A 23,822-nucleotide genomic window follows, 5' to 3' on the forward strand; every position below is an offset into this window, starting at 1 on the left:
CCCACGTGAGTTAGAGCCTTATGTATCAACGCACTGAGACGCCATAGTAACTACATAACTGTGAACTTTACTGATGATGTCTGCATTGCCAGGGCATCCTTACAACACTGATTAAATATCTACACTGCCCTCAGAGGTATGACGGAAGTTCAGGTACGCATATGAGTGCTAGCTTTAATCTAGCTAGCGAGGCTAAAAATAGCAGCAAAGACATGCTGGCATGGACACTGGTGCAGGCTAGCAATGTGGAGTATATATCCAGGGTTCTGGGTGGGTTTGTACAGCCCATGCTGCCACATCTTTACCTCTATCAATAGACAAACTAGCTGGATTAAAGATAGAATGTGTATGCCCGCCTGAGCTCCAGTCATACCTTTGATTGAAGTGTGGACATACCTGTGTAACCCCTAAGACAGATTCTTTGGGAACAGTCTTCTTTGATGACTTCTTCCAAGGTCCAGGACATAGAAGGATTTTATTCTCTATGGCCTATAGAGCAGGCAAAGAATTTCTGTATTTGTGGTTGTGGTGACCAATCGAAAAATAGTAGACTGGGGTTTGCTACTACATGTGTTCACTTGCTTTTGAGTAATCATTCTTCTCTTCCAATTGGCTTTTTTTAGGTGGTTGAGTTCTGTGATCAAAGTACTCATAATGAAAAGGCTACAAATATGCAGAACAAAATGTGCAACTACAAAAGCACCTGGGAAGTAATTATGAATTCTCCTGACTTCACAAACACCTCGTCAATAAATAGCACAAGTCCTCCGTTTGAGACCACCTTCTCATTGCTGCAGACCAAAGACAGAGCAGTCTGTCTAGTACTTGATGTTTCTGGGAGCATGGACGGGGTAAGAATAAACATACACATTCTTTTCTTTTTTTTTCAGAACTGCTTAGAAACAGTTAGGCAGTTATAAAACAATGTGGTGTACATATATTACAGTATTTTCTTTAGTCAATATTTCCGTAATCATTGTTTATTCTTTAAGAAAAAATTGAGGCCACTATTTCTCCCATTATACCTATTTAGGGATTGCTAAAAGGAAACTCATCAAATTCCTAAAAATGATATGCCGGACTTGGTCTCTTTTTCTTTACAAAATATAACTTGTGCTCCTCTTTTTAGTTTCAGATCCAGAATGTCAGAACCACTGTACTTCCCCAAAACAGAAAATATATCATAGATGCAAGTTGCAGGATATTTTTCATATGTGACTCTCTCAAATTATTTAAAAAATAAATATATGTCACTAGTATAGCAAAATAAAAATGAAATGCTTTTCCTCATAATCATTCATCCTAATGAGTCAAGAATGTGGGTTGTCATAATTGATGCTGGATTAATCAGGGTGAGGCTTTTTTTTAATTTAAATTCAGCACAATTCTCATCTTGCAGAGGCTGCTATAGGTGATATGAACCTTTACAGAGACTCTCAATCTCTTTAGGGCCTCAAATTTCCATTCTTAAAGTAAATCCAATATAAATTCCTTGAATAAGGTGTGTTCATATGTATAAATATCACATAGAAATGAGAGTCATGTGATAAGTTTGCCACATTTTTTGCAATTTATCCTGTACCTTTTCAAGCTTCACCTGCCTTCTGCCCATAAATCCATCTCCCCAGGTTTTATTCTTACATTCCAAACCACTACCCAGCTTCCAAGAGCTATTTTTATATGAACCTCTGTTGTATTCTTTCCCTAATATACAGAATTTCCTCATCCCTAATTTATTTGTTTCAAACATTCAATCCTGAGCCAGTGACAACGTCTGTTCTCAAACATGTTATAACTTTCAAGTTTGATATCTCACTGACCTTCAGGGCTAGAAATAGGACCTTCTCACCAGTATATTTCTGGGAAGAGAAGATCCTCAGCTTCCTTGTGGGAGGCACAACATCCTTTTGTGCCCTGGAGAGGCCCCAGATATCTCGCTTTAAAATTGTGGCATCTTTATGTCTGAAGGGAAAAAGTATGTAATTTTTAGAAGTCTTTATGAGCCCTCTATGGGTTGAATAATGATAACAAAGGCTCCTGTCTTTACAGGTGGGGGATAAAAAGTGGTCCCAATATAAAAAAATTAAAACCTCTCTAAAACATTCCAAGAATGCTTTCTTCTATCATACCAAATATAGTCAGTCAAAATTTCATCATGAAATAATAACATTAGAATCCCCAGTTCATGCTATATCACACTATCATGTACTCCATAAATATTATTGTAAAGTATAAATAAGTGTTCTACTATAACTTTCTTTAAAATACAAGTATTTTAGGTCTTCAGTTCAACAATCAACACAGGCACAGCATGTAAATGCGCCAAACTTTTCTCTCTAGAGATAATACTTCAAATTCTAGATAACAAGTGAAAATGAATGTAGTGTTCTCTAATGATTATCTATCCTCAACTCACAATCAAATGTTTTAATACAGCTGACATTCCTTCTTCTGGAGAGATTTCAAATTAGAAAAGCTTATGTAGACTAGTACTATGAGCATTTTACTGTCATTAGCATCAAATTCAACCCAAAGCTATTGAAAGGCAAACAAATACTAGATTTCCAGAGATAAAAGATATAAATCAGCCCATCCCTTAATCTTAACATAGGAGAGGAAGAGAATCCTTAACTAGATCAAGAATAATGACAGCTAGTTTTATAGAGAAAGGAAAGCTTCCAAGGGTAAACTTTCTCAGCTGGTTTTCAGAAATCTGTTCAAATATTTACATTTAAAATAAGCTCTTTGAAAATTTGGTAATTTTAGTGAAAGTGCCAAGAACCTGTGAAATAGAGGGGCTATCCTAAAGCATAGGTAGGTTGAATACTGTTCTCTGAGGCTGCAGCCATTTTACCTAAACAAATTATGTGAAAGAGAGAACCTTATTTGTGAGGAATATCACCACATTATTAGAATGCTGTTTGGCTGACACTGTTATATATCTCCTGGATGTTTCAATATGCAGATACCCTTCAATGATAGCAGAACATAGTACACATCTCCACTGGTCTGGAAAGAATATGCCTGGGGATGATATGTAAGGTAGTTTGGGCTACCCAGATATTTGGTATTTGTCTAATTTTCCATATTTTCCTCTCAAATCTCTTATCTACTCTATGGCAGTTACATTCCCATTTATCAGTACAAACTGAACAACATTAGTAATTGCTGTATTCTTGCTTTTTGCTATCTCTCTTGAAAAGTCTTGATACTTCTAAGTTCGTCCCTTTCTTCACCTGCAGTATAACCGCATTAATCGTCTGTACCAAGCTGCGGAGATATTCCTGCTACAGATTATCGAAATGGGTTCCTGGGTTGGAATTGTCACATTCCAATCTACAGCACAAATTACATGTAATCTACGACAAATAGTCAGTGAGAATGTACGCCAGGATCTCATCAAATGCCTGCCTACATCAGCTGGTGGAGGAACTAAAATCTGCGAAGGAGTATACAAAGGATTTGAGGTGAAGGAGAACTTGGGGGGAATGTATCCTGGAATGCAGTGATAATCAAATGGAACTGGAAGGAGAATAGTGAGGAGGAGTAGGGAGGTGATATCACCTCTGTGTACAGCAGTACTGAGATCATTACTGAACTACTGTCTCTGGTTCTGGTGTTCACATTTCAGAGAGGATGTTGGGGAAACTGGAAGGGGTTCAAAAAGACAGCTACAAGAACAATTAAAGGTTTGGAAAATGTGTTTTATAGTGAGAGATTTAGGAAGCACGATCAAATTAGGCCCTGAAACTGCTCCTATTGAACTAAGAAATTAACAAGGCCCTGCTATGTTTATACTGGCAAAAAAATTGATTGCTTTGAGAAAAATCTTACAAAAATGCTTTGTCGGAATCTCAAGGCATTGTGCAGAAGATCAAAATCATATAATTTCTCATATAGAAAATCCAAATTTTGTTTATTTTAACCTTGGTTTAAGCATGGTTTTATTCTGAAAAGTGGTTATGTAAAATGGTACCTTCATGCTCCATAATTTCTCAAGTCACTTTCCAGAATGGGCATGGACAGGCTTCCACAAGTCCTGTGCATATGCTGTCATTGGCACTGGCAGCAGGACCTGGAGTGGGGACCGGCAGACAAACGTTACTACTACTTGGAATGCTGTAAGAGGTGTGCTACCCTTAGACACCTCTCCCCTGAAGCATCCTGCCCTGTACAGACATTGTAATTCAGACACCTTCAGTTCAGCCATTGCCACATGACACAGCCTCCTACACCAGCACAATTCACACTTGTAAGGAAAAGATTTTGCCTTACACTTGCACTTTAAGAATTTCTCTTGATGTAGACACTGCCTGTGTTAGAACAGCTAACATTTACAATAAAGTCCTATTGCTAATACCTGAAATTTTCTTCTCAATTCAGGTGATTAAACAAAAATACTCTAATCTCGATGGTTCTGAAATTGTACTGCTGACAGATGGAGAGGATCGGACTATGAGCAATTGCCTTACGGATGTGAAAAACAAAGGATCGATCATTCACACCATTACCTTGGGGCCAAGTGCTGCTCCAGAACTAGAACAATTTTCAGACATGACAGGTAAGTAAGTTTCTAAACTAATCCTGCTTTTGGCATGCACACCTTAAGCATGAAATGTAAAACTGGAGTGGTTTACAGCTTGTAATATGAAAAGAAAATAAGGTCAACTAATTCCAGTTGTATTTACAGAATGTTTATTTTTAGATGAATAAACTCAACAATATTGGAAGCAATCGTTTATCTTTTATCTGTTCTTGCTTTAAAAAAAAACCTTTATCCTGATAACACCCTGCTTAATAGCGAGATTTGATAATTATATTACTGGAGGATGTTCCTGTAAACAAAAAGATAAGCTCAGTGTTTAAATTATTAACGTTTTATTTCTGATGTTTACATAGCAGTGATATGCAAACCTATTAATGTCCTAAGTAGTTAAATAATGACCAACTCACAAACAGTCACAGCTGGAGGACTCTAGTTGAGGAGTCAGCAACCACAGTCTCTATACTTGCAACTGGGAGACTCAGTCAGCTCTGCTTTGAGTTGGAGCTGCACTGTTCCTTTGAACTTCAGCCATTTTAAGGAAAGCCAGATAGGTGCTGGGTGATGCTGCAGTACAGGGTAACTACCATGGGAATTCCATGTGTTGATTTATAATGTAGCTGTACTCTGAATAGTGACTATGTATAAATTGCACCTTCTTAGTCAACAGAGATGCCCCTTTTGTATATTCAGAGTGACATCTGCTTGCTTTAGGGACTTAAATAAAATTGTACTGCTTTTTACTCTTGTTAGCATTGTACAGCCAACATGGCTCTGAGAGAACAACCTGAATTCAGTTCTGGTTTGTGTATTATAACAGAATAGTTCACTAAGTTCTGATCACAGAATCTTTAGTGTTAAGTGATAGATGTGTGAGCCAAAAAGAACCCAGCTGGACTTTCAGAGCCCAGTCTCAGCGGGCAGAGCTCACTGTTTGAAATAAATGGCCAGATTTCCAAAGACACTGAGCAGCAGAAGTTCCCATTGGCATTATGGGTGCTCAGCACAAATAAAAAGAGGCCCAAACGTTGTATTTGTAAACTAAGCAGATTTGATCTGAGTCACTGAGAAACAATAATCATAGAATGCCACCATGTCATTTTTACAGAGGTGTTTTTCAGAGTGGAATTGCACTTTACAGGTCCATGGCTCAGAGTGCAGACTTTCCTAGCTCAGCCAATGAGTGAGCACTGTACTGGATGAAGTGCTACAGGTGACAATTCTTAGTCAGACCAAGCTAAGTGGACTTAAAATGTGAACAGATGGGATCATTTCCCAGGTCAGACTTGCTTTCTGCAGGAACTTTCTGGGTGTTTGTATGAATTGATTCCCCACCACCGAGCGGTTCCTCCCTTCACTGCCCCATGAATAAAGGATAAAGGAACAAAATTTAATTGATCAGATTAACACTGTGCACTATAGCAACAGCCAAACTAGCACAAGGTACATAACAAAAACCTAGTGTTTTATAGTAAATGACTATTCTGATTATTTTAACAATCACATTTCAGGAGGCTTAAAGTTCCATGCCACAGATAAAGTTGATTCCAATGGCCTAATTGATGCATTCAGTGGAATTTCATCAGGAAGTGGAAATATTTCTGAACAGCCTATTCAGGTCTGAGTTTCAAATTTTGTTTGTTTTTCACATTATTAATCAGTTACTGGTCAATTAAGAGTAATGTTAGTAGTCTGTAATCTTAACTATTGCACTGTCAGTGACTGATCTTAAAATATAAACGGATATTTGGAAATGGCAGTGTGTGTGTGTGTGTGCTCTGTTATTAACAATAAAATGAAACAGATAATGAAACAAAGAAAATTAAAATTTCTCACCATTAGCTAATGCAAAGGGACTTATATAGCTAGAGGTAGGCAGAAATACTATAGTATGTGTAGAATGCTGTAAATAAGTGATCTTATCTTCCAGAGAATAGTTACTATACTAACGTTATCAATAATGAGGAAACTATCTCAACTGCTTCTCTTATACAAAATAGATAACATTTTGATTCCCAGCTTTCCTGACACTTCTCATGATCTATTTCAACTCAACGATGATTTCTTCAAAATAATTGAGGCTAGTAGTACTGAGTTATCCCCTCCTCCTATTTCTACAACAGGTCTTGGGTTGTGCTATCTATAACTTAACAACTCATCCCTCACTTTATTAAATCTCTGCTATGGACCCACTTTTGCACTTTATCTGAATCATGCATAGCAACTAATATAGGTTTGATCATGGACTCCTTAGCTTCTCTGCAATTGTATACTGGTCTTGATAAGAACTTAAGAATTTTGTGAGATCCCTTTGTAACTCTTTGCAGTCAGCTATTTAACTTTTACAGTTAACTATTTTGTATCCTGTGCAAACTTTGCCACCTCACTGTTTTACCCCTTTTTCCAGATCACTTATGAATATGTTGAACAGCACTCGTCCAATACAGATCGCTGGGGAACCCTGCTATTTACCACTCTCCATTCTGAAAATTCACTATTTATTCCTACCCTTTGTTTCCTGTCTTTTAACCAGTTACTGATCCAGGAGAGGAACTTCCCTCTTATCCCATGGCTGCTTACTTTGTTTAAGAGCCTTTGGTGAGGGACCTTGTCTAAGGCTTTCTGAAAGTCCTCATACAGTATAGGCACTGGATCACTCTTGTCCACTTTTGTTGGCCCCCCTCAAAGAATACTAATACAGTAGATTGGTGAGACATGATTCCCCTTTACAGAAGCCACATTGACTCTTGCCCAACATATCACATTCATCTATTAGTCTGATAATTCTGTTCTTTACTAGTTTCAACCAATTTGTCTGGTACTGGAGTTAGGCTTTCTGCCCTGCAATTGCCAGGATCGCCTCTGGAGCTTTTTAAAAAACTCAGCATTGCAAAAGCTATGCACCAGTCATATGGTACAGAGGCTGATTTAAGCAATAGGTTACATACCACAGTTAGTAGTTCTGCAATATTTGAGTTCCTTAAGAAATTAAGAATACCATCTGGTCCTGGTGACTTATTACGGTTTAATAGATCTATTTGTTCCAAAAACGCCTATACTGGCACCTCAGTCTGGGATAGTTCCTCAAATTTGTCACCTAAAAAGAATGGCTCAGGTGTGGGAACCTCCCTCACATCCTCTGCAGTGAAGATTGATGCAAATAATTCATTTAGCTTCTCCACAAAGGTCTTGTTTTCCTTGAGTGCTCCTTTAGCACTTTGATCGTCCAATCGCTTCACTGATTGGTTGGCAGGCTTCCTGCTTCTGATGTACTCAAACAAAACAGGAAGAGGACCAAAACAGTGCCATCATGACTAAACAGCAGAGTAAACAGATGTGGTTAGAAACAAAGACATGTTTTAAAAATTGGAAGTCAAATACTACTGAGGAAAATAGAACAGAACAAACTTTTGTAAATCAAGTGTAGAAGTATAATTAGGAAGGCCAAAAAAGAATGTGACGAGCAGCTAGCAAGAGAGACAAAAACTAACAGCATTTTTTTTTATTTGAGGTATACATATCTTTTGAGCCTCTATCTTGGTGTTTTTTAAAAGGTTGCATGCAATTTGAAGGCATTTCACTCCTCCGACTGTTCCTTTTAATTTCCATTTAACCTCCTCATTTTTGTGTAGTTCCCTTTTTTGAAGTTAAATGCTGCTGTGGTGGGTATCTTTGGTATTTTGCCCCCTACAAGAATGTTAAATTTAATTACAGTATTGGTGCTATTGCCAGGAGGTTCAGCTATATTCACCTCTTGGACCAGATCCTGTGAACCACTTAGGTCTAATTAAGGACATGCATCTCCATTTGTGGGTTCCTGGACTAGCTGCTACAAAAAAATAATTAATGATATCTAGAAATTTTATATTTGCATCCCATCCTGAGGTGACAAATTCGTAATCAATATGGGGATGGCTGAAATCCCCCATTATTATTGGGTCTCCTGTTTTTGTAGCTCCACTATAACATCTATTCAGGAGAAAGAAAAGAAAATGTTTCTTTATTTTCTGGGCTATTAACAGCTATTAAAAGACAATGTATCTCACTTTCTAAGCACTTATACCAATCTGATCACTAGAGTACCATCTGAATACCTGACTTTCAAATGTCCACCCAGATGCTCTTTGAAATAGGGTTTCAGTATCTAGTTTCCCATTTTTATTCTAAACAAAGTTATTTTATTAAAAGGTACTTTTTCTAATTGTAGTTTTTCTAAGCCATAAAATGGAAGTGAGCAAATCTACTTGCAGCCTGGTAGTTCAATGGGACACTATAAAACTCATATTGGTAGCTTATCTGTAAATTCTGGTAGCCCACATGTGCAATACCATTGTTGATAAAGGAAATCTTGTTTCTCTTCTTGCTGTGTTTTATTATTTTTGTTTGTGTGTCTCTCATTGATTTTCTGTTGTCCCTGCCTGTGGTTATATCACTCTCTCATTGTGCTGTCTTTCTGGAAGCAGGCTGACAGCTGGAGAGGAAATGTAGCACTAATCTCCTGCAAAGATATGATTTGATAGCTAGGTGGATAGACCACAAAGAGCGGTGGCAGAAGACCTTTGGTTACTATATTTTCACATTCGTAAGCAATTGTACTTTGCAAATGAGCACTACAGAAAATTTGCTCAGGGCTTAATCATTCCACTCCCTTCAATGGCTAGTCCACGTGGCCCTCGCCCTCTGGCTAGTTCCCCATGTGTGGAGGCACAGTGGCAGGAGGCTTCTGCCTCCTTTGCACAGCCCTGAGCTCTGCACAGAACAGCAGAGACCTGCTCATCATGGTGTAAACAGGCCTGTTACAGCATTAGTACTCCTCTATCCCCTCTTCCAGCAGTGGGCCAGTAATTCACCAGCCAGTCAAGGTGCCCTCTGAATGGGCAAAATATTGATTTGTTCTCCCCATTAAGAGGAAATGAACCACTCTGTAATTACTGGTATTTTAAGCGTTTATCTCCTAACTAGCCATAAAACATATTTTATTTGTCTAACAGCTTGAAAGTACAGCTCAGAGTGTTGCAGTCAAGCAGTGGATGAATGGTACAGTGACTGTAGATAGCACTGTGGGAAAGGACACCTTCTTTGTAGTAACATGGGATCGAAGCACATCTCCACCAGACATTTTACTGAAGGACCCCAAAGGAAAAGAATATAGAACATCAAACTTCACAGTTAGTAATCTAAATCTCCAAACAGCTCGACTGAATATAGCAGGCACTGCAGAGGTAAAGACTAAACTTTTTTTTGTTATCTAAACATATTAACATTTTCATAGACTAAAATGCACCTTCTCTTTTTAGAAGTTATAAACACATATTCCTAATGAACCAATGTTATCCTTGGTGTAACTCCACTGACTTGCAATGGAAGTTGGGTATCTAACTGTTGTTTGTGCTCATCCTAATTTTTTATTATGCTCTATACACATCCCAAGTATACAAGACTGCCAGACAAAACATTGAATTCTGGGGAAGTTAAAGTTGAGAGTACATATCTATAATATACAGGTTCTAATCCTTCCAAGAATATGATAATTCTCAAACATCCACCACTAAAACTGAGCAAATTCAGTTAAAAGAAACCAAACATTTGAGAGCATGAAGAATCATAAGTAAGGTACCCAAATTACCTTACCTGTGCTCCTGTAGCAATACCCTAACTGCCCTTTGTGCCTTGGAAAATCTCCCTTGAACTAAAATGATAATTAACTAAGGGAAACACAAAGCTGCCCTTAAACTAATGAAGTCTTATATTATATTTTTATGCTCCATATATTTGATTTGCAGGTGGGGAATTGGTTATATTGGATTCAAAATAACCACACAGAATCTCAAGTCATATCAATGATAGTAACATCTCGAGCAGCATCTTTGGCTGTGCCTCCAGTGACTGTGAAAGCCCACATGAATAAGGATACAAACAACTTCCCTAATCCAATGGTGATTTATGCAGAAGTTAGTCAAGGATTTTTGCCTGTTCTTGGTGCAACCGTGATGGCCACTATTGAACAAGAGACTGGATCTGCAGTGGAGCTCAAACTCCTTGATGATGGTTCTGGTAATCTGATTATTACTTTCCTTACATTTTTATCTAGAAATGTATACACATCACAAAATGTGGTATGTATTTTAGAATGTCTCTGCACACTGCTTCCAAACTTATCACTAAGGGTTAAGTCTTGCCTATGCCATGAGCACAGAACAAGGGGAAGCAAGTGGAGGGAGATAGTAACTCTGGTCTCCCCACTGCTTCAGGATGAGAGTAAACTGCACTGGGTCTAAACTGGTGCAGCATGTGTGCCATGACATGCTGGTGCACTTACACTGTTGGGTGTGATAGGAAGGAGGAGAGAGAGAAACAGTGCCCAAGAAGAAGGGAGTGTCGTGGTTGTGCAGAGCCTTCTCCCTCTCCTGTGCTGTTACCCATGATGCCAATAGCCAGCACAGGGACAGAAGGGGGTCTATTGCCTTGTGTGTCTGATTCAACCATATTCACTGTTTGAACTTATGTATATTTTACATGATGGTCTGCCCTGCAGAGGGGATGCAGGTGGCAGAACAGGAGAGCAAGAGTCTGTTTCTATAGCTTGTCACATGCTATATAGGCAGTATAGCCATGTTAAAAAATCTCCTTCGAAAGTATGAATTACATAGATTATTATTCTACCATTCCAATCTACTGTGCCTACAGAGGTGATGTGATTCAAATGCACAGTTCTGCTGTTCTCCAACTTCTCCATTATCTGAACCATGTCACGCAAACTGTAGACTCTCTCCTCCCCACATTCCAGCATTGCTTCAATCTCAAAGTATTTTAGTCTGCAGACCACCAAGAAGGGCTCCACAGATCAGACCAATATGGAGAACTACTAAAAAGCAGTTGAGAACTACTGGCCTATTGGTTACTATTGGAAACAACAGTAAATACACAGTAACATGTTTTAATGCTACATTGTTATCTGCAGTTAAATATGTAATGAGCTCATGTCACCACAATGGGACCGATCCTGTTTTCACCTAAGTCCGTATCAAAGCTCTTATTGCTTTCAATAGAAGAAGGAGTAGGCCCTATGTGTTTCTGAACTGAACAGCAAAAAAATGCCCTTGCTTAACAGAGGTACCTTGTTTGGATGGTTAATTATTACTATTTGTATGTCTAGGTGCTGATATTACCAAGAATGATGGAATCTATTCAAAGTACTTTACATCTTTCAAGGGAAATGGTAGATACAACTTAAAAGTGCATATCCAGGGGAGAAATCAGACTGTCAGACTTGGCCGCAGGCAGAGTCGAGCCTTGTATGTTCCAGGCTACATAGAAAATGGTAAGGAACATTCATTAAATAGAAAATACTCTCTCTCTCTCTCTCTCTCTCTCTCTCTCTCTCTCTCTCTCTCTCTCTCTCTGTGTAAAGTAAGTAAAAATATGGGTGAATGGGAGATCATTTAGCTTCACAAAAAGCTTTTTAAACTTAACATTTGTTACATGTATCTTTTCCACTATTGTTTATCTTTTAGAAAACAGTAGCTGGAACCACAGTATTTTTGCTATATATGAGCACTGGGTATAGTACCATATTTTATAAATATATATATTATAATAATTCAGTTCTCTTTGGAACACATGGGAGTTGCCAAAGATCCTGGAACTGAAAATCATATTAAAAAATAGCTGAAGTTAGACATTTTAAATTTGTATGTTTTACTGAGACTTAAAAATAAGGTTTCAGGGAATCAGTTTCAAAGTTATGAAATTTTAAAGTTATCATTTAATGCCGCCACATGAGAATTTTTCTGTTCTTCTGTTGGGTTTTCTGGACACATTGTTCAGGACTCTTTCCATTAGGCCTGTGTGAGTTAAAGATTCTCAGTTCTAGAAACCACAGGTATGGATACTGCTATTAAGATCTTGCTGCTTAAGCCTTCTCAATCAATGGAGCTTCAATTAATGTTACTTTTACAATGAGTCTGTTACGAGTATGTTGAGACTTAGTATATTTTTTCATCTTTCCATTATTTTTGCATTTCTCTTTTGATCTAAAGGCCCCAGAGAAATCAAGTGCAACGAAAACAGTTAATTCATCATTAAAATATACTTTTATTCTGAAAAGTGATTTTATAAAATTAGTATTGTCGAATTCTACACTTGTGTCTCAATCGCTTCAGAACAAATTTGTTCTAGTTACAGGTTAGCAACATGGCTGTTCTAACTCCCAGCCCTGCAGACTTAGCCTAGGATCTGAAAAACAAGTTGTGTTCTTTCTGGTTTGTGCATTGTTACCGGGGTCTGCAGGCCAAATGCCATGCTCAGTATATCTATGCAACCCTCTGGCCTTCAGTGGGATTGTACAGGTGTAACCAGGGCCGACGAGACTTGGGGGAAGCCGGTACAAATTACCAGGGCCCAGCGGTCTGGAAGGTGGCCCGGGGCCCGGCTTTCCCCTCCTTCCCCTGTTGGCCCTGTTTAGCTGATCTGCCCTTGCTAGGGGGCCCGAAAAATTTTTTCACCGGGGCACAAACCCACCCTCGGCAGCCCTGGGTGTAACTGGGGGCATAATTTGAAGGCACTAGTTACAGAGTTTGCTCTGCAAATGGATCTTGACTGTGAATAGTTAGCCAACGAAAACAACAAGGAGTCTGGTGGCACCTTAAAGACTAACAGATTTATTTGGGCATAAGCTTTCGTGAGTTAAAACCTCACTTCTTCGGATGCATCCGAAGAAGTGAGGTTTTAACTCACGAAAGGCATCCGAAGAAGTGAGGTTTTAACTCACGAAAGCTTATGCCCAAATAAATCTGTTAGTCTTTAAGGTGCCACCAGACTCCTTGTTGTTTTTGTAGATACAGACTAACATGGCTACCCCCTGATACTGGTTAGCCAACGGTTTCTCCGCCCTTGGTGTTCACACCTCAACTGCTAGAAGAGGACCTCATTCTCCCTGATTGAACTAACCTCATTATCTCTAGACTGATTCTTGCCTGCATATTTATACCTGCCTCTGGAAATTTCCACTACATTCATCTGACGAAGTGGGTATTCACCCACAAAAGCTTATGATCCAATATGTTTGTTAGTCTATAAGGTGCCACGGGACTCTTTGTCGCTTGGTTAACAACGGTTTGTTTGGGAGGGGGAAATAGTAACTTACTTTTTGCCATTTAAGCCAGCAGATCTGACTCTGGGTAGACAGAGTGGCAGCTCTATTGAGTAAGAACCACACTCCAAGCTTGAGATATTAGGCACCCAAAAACCTCAGGAGGTTCAAACAGTTAAGATTTGTACCTCAGTGTTCACTTGGCTACATCGCACAATGTAGTATTTCCTATTCCTGTTTTCCTTGCTAAATATACACCTTAACTTTACTTTACCAGTACCCCTCCCCACCCAAAAAAAACCAACCACCCAGAAAATTATGCAATATGGCAGTAAATATATAGATTATTACTCCTGGGGGAATTCTGCACCAAAAAAATAAAAATTCTGCATACAATATTTTAAAATTCTGCAAAATTCTGCATATTTTATTTGTCAAAATAACACAATAGAATCACACCAGTTTCAATTATTTTTCGTCATTTATTTCAAAATACCTGTCAGCAAGTATGTCTGTAACAATACAGACAACAAAAAAAATTCAGGAAATGTTTTTTGACAAGTAGCTTCCTTACTAGGCATATTAATACAGAACTCTGAGTAATAATTCATTTAAACTACAATAAAGAACTGTATTTCCCGCAGCCCTCAGAAGCAGTGTAAAGGCTTGGGGGAGTCAGAGGTAATGGAGAGCTGAGGGACAGGGAAGTAAATTGCTGGGAAGGAGCCTGGGTGTGAACCTGGAGGATTGTTGGGTATGGGTGGGAAAAGTATGGAACAAGGGTTTTTGTGAGGGCAGGGAGGGATTGTTAGGGAGCTTCCCCCATGCAGACCCTGGCTAAGCCCTAGCCTCTCCCATTCAGTCAGGCACATCTGCCCCTGTCCACATGTCCCTCCACCCCCACTCAGATACCCACTCCCCCCTTCCCCATGTGTTCCTGCACCCCCATGTGTCCTTTCACCCCCTGTCCATGTGTCCCTCACCACCAGACACCCACTCCCCCCATCCATGTGGCCCTGCACCCCCACCCCTTGTCCCTGTGTGGCTCTGTATCCCCACCCCTGTCCCATGTGTCTGTGTCCCCACCCAGCCACTCTCCTGTCCCTGTACCCCTCCCCCTGTGTCTCTGTGCCCCCACCCAGCCACTCCCGTCCTTATGTCCCTGTACCCCTTCCGCCATCCTCATGTGTCTTTGTACCCCCACCCAACCACCCCGTCCCTATGTAGCTCTGCACCCCCTTCCCCATCACCATGTGGCCCTGCACCTCCCTCCCCCCTCCCTCCTGTGGCCCTGTGCCTCCACTCCCATTCAGTCCCTGCCCCAGTGTGTCCTCCCCCACTAGCCCTTATAAGCCCCTGTCTGACCCCCTCCCAACACCTCGGGCTGTCTGTCTCCCCATAGCCCCCATCTCCTGACCTGCAGGCTTTCTCTTCTTTAGCTGGCTGTGAGCTGCTGCTTTGGTCTATTGCCACAGCGACCTCTGGTGGGCAAAAGGCGGAACTGCAGCAACATTTCAGCAGCAGCTTTTTCTCCACAAAAAAATAAAAATCTGCCAGACTCACTAATTATGCATGCATGCAGTCGTGCAGAACCCCCGCAGGAGTAAAGATATATATACATATGGTAATAGAAAATTTAGCTTTTTGAATTTCTTGACTTTTGAGTGACTGATTTATCAAGCTTAATTTTAGATTAATCTTAGCTTTTGCATTGCATATCCTCCTTCTTGCACACGTGTGCACACACACAGAAACAATTTTCTGTATTCCAAGAAAATTAGAATATACTGAATTTAAAAAGTCTACATGAAAATGTGTCCAACTTAAACCCAGAAAAGTAAGGAAATTCCTACAAGGTTGTAATTCTTATGCTGCCTGCAATGTCTAGGAAGAGATGGGTGGAAGCTACCTTAACACAACCACTTCCCACTGACACCTGCTTAATACCTTAAATACCCTAATGGGTAATAGGCACTGTTGCTGCTTTCAACTGCACTTGAAATCTGGTTTGCTTTTGGGGTCTCCCTTAGTTTTGTGCAAGGATGCAGGATCCTGAAGTTCACTTTGGTTTTTAGCCTTGCTAATTTTTGCACTAAGCTTGAATAAGCCAAAGAAAAAAAGTAGATTAAAGAGAGAGGGAATGCTAGATAAAAAGGAAGTGTGTTATGATTTGGAGTTTTGTAATGTTCAAATAGCATGAGCAATTTTTTTTCTTTTGGGGCAGGTGAAATCAAAATGAATGCACCGAGACCTGAAGTTAGTGATGATGAAATTCAGGCAAAGCTAGGAAGTTTCAACAGAGTTGCAACAGGAGGTTCTTTTGTAGTGAAGAATGTTCCGTCAGGAGGAATTACTGATGTGTTCCCACCTTGTAAAATTACTGACCTTGAGGCTCAGTTTGAAGAAGATAAAATTCACTTGTCTTGGACAGCTCCTGGGAATGACTTGGATGTAGGACAAGGTAAGGTGAAGTTTTGTTTTAGTCAGCAGGAAATGATGCATTATTGTCAGTTATCTGAAATTACATACGATGAGCCAGCCAAGGAGAGGTGAGGAAAAAAGCTATGTCTTTCCCATCTGCAAAAAATATGACCATCACTATGGCTTGACCTAGTCTAGATTTTCTCTGTAAAATTTCCTGGTATAGATCAAGACTCAGTGTAACCAATAAATTCCTTGTACAATATGAAATTCATGTTAGTCCCACTTAATGCTTAAAAAAAATGTTTAAAGAAACATGGAATACTCCCAAACATAGGCACCAACTATGGCTGTGCTCCAGGGCTCAAGCACCCAGGGAAAAAATAGAGGGAACTCAGCACCCACTAGTCACAGTGATTTGGTGTGGTCCCGGGGCTGTCTGCTGCTCAGCTGTTGGGTAGGGCCCCAAGGCTAGCCGCCGATCAGCTGTTTGGTGGCCAGGGGTAAGGGGATGGGGTGATGGGAAGAGAAGGGGATGAGGTAGGGGACAGTGGGAAGAGGATGGGAAGAAGTGGGGACTTGGGGGAGAGGGCAGAGTGGGGGTGGCAAGAGACAGGGCAAGGGTGGGATCTCAGGGGAAGAGGTGGGATGAGGGTGGGGCTTCAGGAGAAGAGGCAGAGTGAGGGCGGGGCCTCGGGCCAGAGCAGCAGTGGAACACCCTCCGAGAAAAACAAAAGTCAGTGCCTGTTCTCCCAAACCTGGTACAACAGAATATGCAAAACTTGTATACCAACCAGCCTTATGCTAGTTTACAAAGGCAAACAAATTAAATCAAAAACATACTCACCAATGACTCTTCCACGACTTAGCCCCTGTCTACACTGCAACTATAAATAAGTCAGAGGACCCAGTTACAACATGGGCAGTCCAAGGCTTTAGTCCATTTATGGGGACACAGTTAGGTCTTATTTATAATATATATTTTAAGTATGTTGTAACCAGGTTATGTTATAGTGTGCACATCAGCACGAGCCAGAGAGGTTAAGATAGACAGTCTGCAGTCACACACAGAGCAGCTTCAGATTAAAATCTTTACATACGCGTACAGCTCTTGTCAACCAGCTCACCAGGGAACAAACCAACAACTCCATTAAATCCCCAAAACACTGGCCTAGGTTCTTCTACGTGGCTACTTTGTGCTACTTGTCCGGTTCAAAACAGCCTTACAGCTAGAGTAGCCAGCAATGGAAGAATAACCTCAGTTAGGAGGATCTTCTGATGCTATAAAGTTGGAATAGCACTCTTATGCTACCCCTTACCCCATCTCTGAAGGGATAGAAAAGAAGATGAGGAGCAGGAAGTAGAACTCAAATCAAGCAAAGAACTAGAAAACCCACGAGCAGAACAGAACCATACAGCCTTGAAATGATAACTGTGGACAGTGGGAAGCCAGGCACATTTGCAGCAAGATCCCTGACACACTAACTATACTGGCAAATGAAGCAGGCATTTTGCTGTCTCTCAGCCTATGCTTTAGAACCTGCTCACATTAAGAGAGGGAATGCTGACCAGGATGCAGGGATCTCTCCCTGTGCTGTTTGATCTTATACTTGACCTGGATACTCGCCAGAGACAGGTGAAAGAAATCCTATTTTCATTTCTCATCCAAAAGTTATGTTTCCATTTTAGTACTATAGAGACTTGTGTGAAGTGTGTGGGAGAGAGGCAGTTTAATGGCAGTTATCTGCACTGCCAAATGGAAGACTCATCTGCCCAGCAGGAGCTAAGAGTGCTGGTAATATAATGTGGTTAGTGCTCATGAAGGGAGGGAATGCCCCACATCAGTTAACAGTAGACTATTGACCCAAATAAAATGTGGAACTGATAAGTTCTAACAGGAATCCTGTCCAGAGCTCTTCAGAGAACAGATGTTAGTCAATTAAGCAGGCCCATCAATAATGAGGGTGGGTAAAATGGTAGGGATGGTAATGGAGTATCATTGGAGTTCTTATAAAGATACAAAAAGTGTTCTACAAATCCTGTACTGTGCTTGCATTTAGAGATAATATAATCGGCATTACTAACACACCCTTACTTGTATTCCTCTCTTCTTCCAGCTGACAGATACATAATAAAAGTGAGTGAAAGTTTTCTGGACCTAAGAAACACTTTTGAGAATGCTACTTCAGTGAATACCTCTAGTCTGGTACCTAAACCTGCCGGCACCAAAGAATCATTTCAGTTTAAACCAGAAAATGTCACAATAGAAAATGGCACCATAATCTACTTTGCAGTACGTGCCATTGATAATGCCTCCCTGACCTCAGAGGTGTCTAATATAGTACAGGCAGCTCTGTTTGTTCCTCCAAAGGAATCCTTGCCTGATACGCTTCCTACTGAAGTTATCACTAACAGTGTTCCTACACAAGGATCCTTGCCTGATACGCTTCCTACTGATGTTATCAATGATGGTGTCAATGTTTCAATAATAGTATTAATAGTTACTGGGTCTGTAATAGCTGTATTAATAGCTGTAAGTATAACTGTTTGTATTTTACATAAGAAAAATAGAAAGGTAGGCCCTGAGCTCAGAATGTAATAAAACTAATTGTAAGATGAAAGCTCAATTTATATTTATCCTAATTTGTTCTATTTTCAAAATATATAAGGAAAGACAAATTTGTAATAGATTTGAAAATTAAGTGCATTGACTTTAAAATAGAGGTGGATTTATATGTATTTTGATGTGCTTTCAATGAGTGTATAGTATGTTACAGTACATTATGTAGATTGAACAGTGAATTTAAAAGTATGTACTGAGTAAACTAAGACGCATCAGTATAATGTGTAGCATATAAATTACAATCTAGATGTATACTTTAATTCTAATCTTGCTAGAGTTCTGCAACATTAGGTATTCTGTGCTTTATTTTTTAAAAAATAGGGGAAAAAATCTTTCTAATTTTGTTTTCCAGTTGCTTAGCAGTCAGGGAGGGGAGATTTAAGAAGAAATTAGATCTGTAATCTTTGGTGTTCATACATTGCTTTCAGTTATATTCAATGAGTATGAAACATAAATCTATACATCTGTTGGTCCTGAGCCTGCAACTGCTTAGGTACATGCATAACTCAACTCTCATCCTATGACTAATGCAGGTGTTTAAATATTCACAGGATCAGGGCCATATGTTATCCACAAATGATCATATGGAAAACACATTTTACCTGACATAATCATCAATCACAAATGCAACATTCCAACTCTAAATGACAGAACAAAAGCAAAATAGTAGAAGAGGAAACACTAAATTCCTAGGTAGCAGAAATGCCACCTACCACAGCATGTGACAGAAGCAAAGGCATGTAGCACCCAGGAGGAAAAGCTATTCAGCAGGTGACTTTTCATTGTTTTTTCCCATCTCCTGCAAGCCCAACTTGCAACATCATGATCTGTGATGTGACGCTCCAGAAATGGGAAAGGATCGCTCATTCTTTGGATAATGAAAACATCCATCGTTACACTAGATGGGATCAAATTATTTTATAAGGTATATAAATCCTCATGCTTCAGGTCATCAGCTAATCATTAGCAGGGGCTAGGGAGGAACTTTTCCATGTGCAAATTATTCCATAATTGTCCATTATGGGATTTCTTGCTGCTTCCATTGACATATACTTAGAAATATTGAAATATTGGCCAACATGAATATGCCTACACTCAGATTTTTTTTACAATTTTAACTGAGAGTTAGCTCAAGGTACAGTGAAACCCCGCTATAACGCAATGTTTGGGGTCCAAAAAATTCCATCGCGATAAATGCAGGGTCACGGTATAGCAGGGTTTCAAGCCGGTCAGTTTAAGTCAGTGGTCCCCAACGCTGTGCATTGATGTGTGCCGCCTAGTGCCTAGTGCCTAGCAAGGGAGAGAAGCCACGGCCCCGCGCCTGCCGGGGACAGAGAGCACCGGCGCCCGCAGTCCTGGAGTTCTCTGTCCCCGGCAGGCGCGGGGCCGCAGCTCCTCTTGAAGCCGGAGAGGAACCGTGGCCCCGCACCTGCTAGGGACAGAGAGCACCAGCGCCCGCAGCCTCGGAGTTCTCTGTCCCCGGCAGGCGCGGGGCTGCAGCGTCTCTCCCCTGCTGGGCACTAGGCGGGGGCACATCAATGTCCTGGCGGGTGCCATGGCATTGGGGACCACTGGTATTAGGCCTTAAAGGGGAGCCAATGCGATGTATGATCGCCTTATATGCGATTTCACGTTATGGCGGGGTGCATTATTGAGAGGTTTGACTGTAGTTACCACATTGGACTATGCCTGGACCAAACACTGGGGAATGTCCATGTTAGCTTTCACAAACATATTAAGTGAAAATCACTAGTGAAAACAAACCCTTTTGGAGATGGGTATCTAGGCTCACATGGACCATGGATCTGATTGGGTAATGCAATTCCTACGTTTCTCAGATGGTTTTTTTATGGCATGAAGTAAAAGTAAGAAATTGAATTCAACTCTTAGTTGCTCTTCCAAATGTAAAGGCAATATAACTCCCCGTTTTTGTTTTGTCTGGTGCATGTTGGTTTTCTTCACTTCTCTTGGAGATAGGTGAATGGGACAGAAGAGAGTGATTAGTAGAATATCTGTGTAATAAACAGAAGGCTTGGACGCTTTATACATATGTGTTATGCATAAAGACCAGTAAAACAAAACAGACCATGGGAGTTGGAGATTGTGTTTTACTTTTTATTTTTGAATTAATCTCTAGTCCTGGTGAGAAATATTCTAAGAATAGGAGATTTCTCACATTATGATCTGCCCAATCATATATATCAGCTGTTTCCTGATAGAAAAATTGACCTGGGAGCCTAGGAGCATTTGACTTAGTGATGACAGTTTGATTACCATCTGGAGATCTGTGTTTGGGGCTGGTCCTTCATTCCCGACATGGCAAAAGCTAGGAGCACTGTAAAGAGACAATGCCCTCAACCTAGGGAGGGAGCACCTCATAGCACTTTGCAACACTTTCTCTAGCTGATTCAAGAACAGCCCTGATAATCTCTGGAGAGGGCCAGGACCACTCTTCGATGTCTGGAAGAATAGTCATCACATTCTGAAGAAAAGCTGGAAAGACCCCTTTTGGGGAGGAATAAAGTGAAAAATTACAACCACAAAGCAACATTGACAGGTATCAACCCCTCAAGTGCCCCTAGTTTTACCTGCATTCCACCTGTTCAGTAGCACTTCATTTTGCCTGCTCATCCTACCTCTAAACTGGAGGGTACTACCAGCTCATCATTCTCAGAAGTATTTACATACATTCCTACTCCACAGAAGTTGTATGGGTAGGAAGTACATCACAGAGTCAGAGTAATCAGTTGTGAGATTGTTCCTGTAAATATTTCCTAGAGTAGCGTAAAAATGTAGCAGTCCCCACATGTATTGTGTCCATGAGGCAAGATAGAGCATAACTACTATTATTCCACAGACATTCCTGTCCTGGTTCCCCAGTTAATAGACCTGTTGTTTATCAGCTTAATGCTTTGGTTACACTGACATCTAGTGGATCGTCAAAATACACACACACACACACACAAAATTTTCAATTATGTTTCCAAAATCACACATTTACCCAACAGACTAAAACTGCTCCTTCAAGGATGCACTGATCTCTACTTATTTAGTGGTACAGTCAAAAATGATAGATCCAAGTTTTCATCTATCAGTTGTGATTGGCTCTTCTTTTTCTTCTTCTTCTTTATATTACACAAATACCTAGAGCAGGGGCAGGCAAACTTTTTGGCCTGAGGGCCACGTGGGGTTTCCAAAATAGTATGGAGGGCCGTTTAGGGGAGGCTGTGCCTCCCCAAACAGCCAGGTGTGGTCCGACCCCTATCCAACACCCCATGATGGCCACCCTTGGACTCCTCCCCCATCCAACCCTCCCTGTCCCCTGACGGCCCCCCAGAACCCCTGCCCCATCCACCCCCCCGACTGCCCCCCGCCGCCCATCCAACCTCCCTCTCCTTCTTGACTGCCCCCCCAGAACTCCTGCCCCCATTCAACACCCCTGTTCTCTGACCTCTGACCACCCGACTCCCTATCCACACCTCCACCCCCTGAACACCACCCCAAACTCCCCTGTCCTCCATCCAACACCCTCTGCTCCCTGCCCCCTAACCACGCTGCCTGGAGCACCGATGGCTGGCAGCGCTACAGCCGCGTTGCCCAGAGCACCAGGACAAGCAGCTGTGCCACCCAGTTGGAGCCAGCCACGCCACCACGTATCACTCTGCAGCTGCGCTGCCTGGCAAGAACTCGCAGCCCCACCATCCAGAGCATTGCACTGGCAGCGCAGTGAGCTGAGGCTGCAGGGGAGCTGGAAGAGCAGGGGAGGGGCCGGGGGCTAACCTCCCAGGCCAGGAGCTCAGGGGCCAGGCAGGAGAGGCCTCCGGGCCATAGTTTTCTCACCTCTGACCTCGAGGACCCAACTACAACTGGGGCTTCATTGTTTTGGCTGCTTTTCACACACAGTGTAAATGACAATCTTGCCCCAAAGAGCTCACAGCCTACGTAATGTAGTGAATCACTTCACCTCCAACACATCTGTAAAGGGGGCAGCCATAAGTTGGCTGCTTATGCTTCCTGAGTGCAAGAGGAGAGGTTGTTAACAGTGGGCCTGATCCACTGACTTCAATGAGCTTTGGTTCAGGCTCATGTTGGCAGTGCTGTACGTTCCAAAGGAAATGTGGGGTGCGACCATGACTACCCAACAGTACTGCCACACAACAGTTAGCATTGGTTAGCTACAAGGGCAGCACGTGGTTGAATGAAAGCTACACATTTTGTATACTAGACAGTGCTACTAAACATGGTCCCCACACCCCCTTTTAGTAATAATAAATTAATACCTAGATTTTATACAATTCTTTTCATCAGTAGCTCTCAATGTACTTTACAAGGGAAGTCAGTATCAGTATCCCCATTTTACAGATTGGGAAACTGAGGAACAGAGAGATGAAGTGATTTTCCCCAGCAGACCAGTGGCAGAACCAGGAATAGAACGCAGGTCTCCTGAGGCCCCAGTCCAATGCTCTAACCACTAGAACACACACCAAGCATTATGCACAGAACCTTACACCTCAATGCACATCCTTTGGTGCTCCACTGGCTTTCAAACACCAAAATGTAGCCCTTAAAGTAAGTAACGTTTTCAGTCTGCAACCATGACACTAGGGTTGCCAACCCTTCAGGATTGTCCTGGAGTCTCCAGGACTTTAAGATTAATCTTTAGTTAAATATTATGTCATGTGATGAAACCTCCAGGAATACGTCCAACCAAAATTGGCAACCCTGTTCCTTTAAATGCAAGTGTGATACTTAGGCAGCAAGGGTTAGACAACCAGCAGGCTAAGTAACCCCAAATCAACCTTTAAGGACATATTAGGAAAGTATTGAAGTGGTAAACAGGGCCATTCCTTGTAGACGGTTATCCAACCCATGTTAAATGGATGAGATTTCTGTATTGTTAGAGAATTAGAGGTAAATACTAATTGTATTTGTCTGTGTTTATCTGTATCTTATTAGATGTTAACAATGTAACCAGATTAGCTTATAGATGCTAATTACTTTGCATGTCTTAATTACAATATACACCTCTATTCCGATATAACGCGACCCGATATAACAACGCGGTAAAGCAGCGCTCCTGTGGATCAGCGCGTCAGCTCCCAGCTGGGGCACTCTGCTTCCCGCTGCCGGTGAGTGCGGGGAGG

At 41.1% G+C, this 23,822-nt stretch overlaps 1 protein-coding gene and 1 long non-coding RNA gene across 4 annotated transcripts in view; one reads left to right on the forward strand and one right to left on the reverse strand.

The window, feature by feature from the left end:
* The window catches only part of LOC101947008 (calcium-activated chloride channel regulator 1-like), a 42,312-nt gene extending 22,345 nt beyond the window's left edge, over nt 1-19,967 (forward strand). For both annotated transcript variants that reach the window (XM_065554185.1, XM_065554184.1), the window contains 9 exons: nt 624-851; nt 3,243-3,467; nt 4,384-4,561; nt 6,055-6,161; nt 9,535-9,765; nt 10,327-10,597; nt 11,700-11,864; nt 15,859-16,095; nt 18,173-19,967. In XM_065554185.1, coding sequence (XP_065410257.1) covers nt 624-851; nt 3,243-3,467; nt 4,384-4,561; nt 6,055-6,161; nt 9,535-9,765; nt 10,327-10,597; nt 11,700-11,864; nt 15,859-16,095; nt 18,173-18,654 — 2,124 coding nt within the window. In that variant the 3' untranslated portion in view covers nt 18,655-19,967. The remainder of the gene's footprint in view (nt 1-623; nt 852-3,242; nt 3,468-4,383; nt 4,562-6,054; nt 6,162-9,534; nt 9,766-10,326; nt 10,598-11,699; nt 11,865-15,858; nt 16,096-18,172) is intronic.
* Nucleotides 1-23,822, reverse strand: part of LOC135973010 (uncharacterized) — a 48,321-nt gene that overhangs the window by 16,193 nt on the left and 8,306 nt on the right. For both annotated transcript variants that reach the window (XR_010589685.1, XR_010589686.1), the window contains exon 3: nt 1,821-1,962. This is a non-coding gene — a long non-coding RNA (uncharacterized LOC135973010). The remainder of the gene's footprint in view (nt 1-1,820; nt 1,963-23,822) is intronic.

This window comes from Chrysemys picta, chromosome 8 (genome assembly GCF_011386835.1).
Source record: "Chrysemys picta bellii isolate R12L10 chromosome 8, ASM1138683v2, whole genome shotgun sequence".
NCBI classification, from domain to species: Eukaryota; Metazoa; Chordata; order Testudines; family Emydidae; genus Chrysemys; species Chrysemys picta.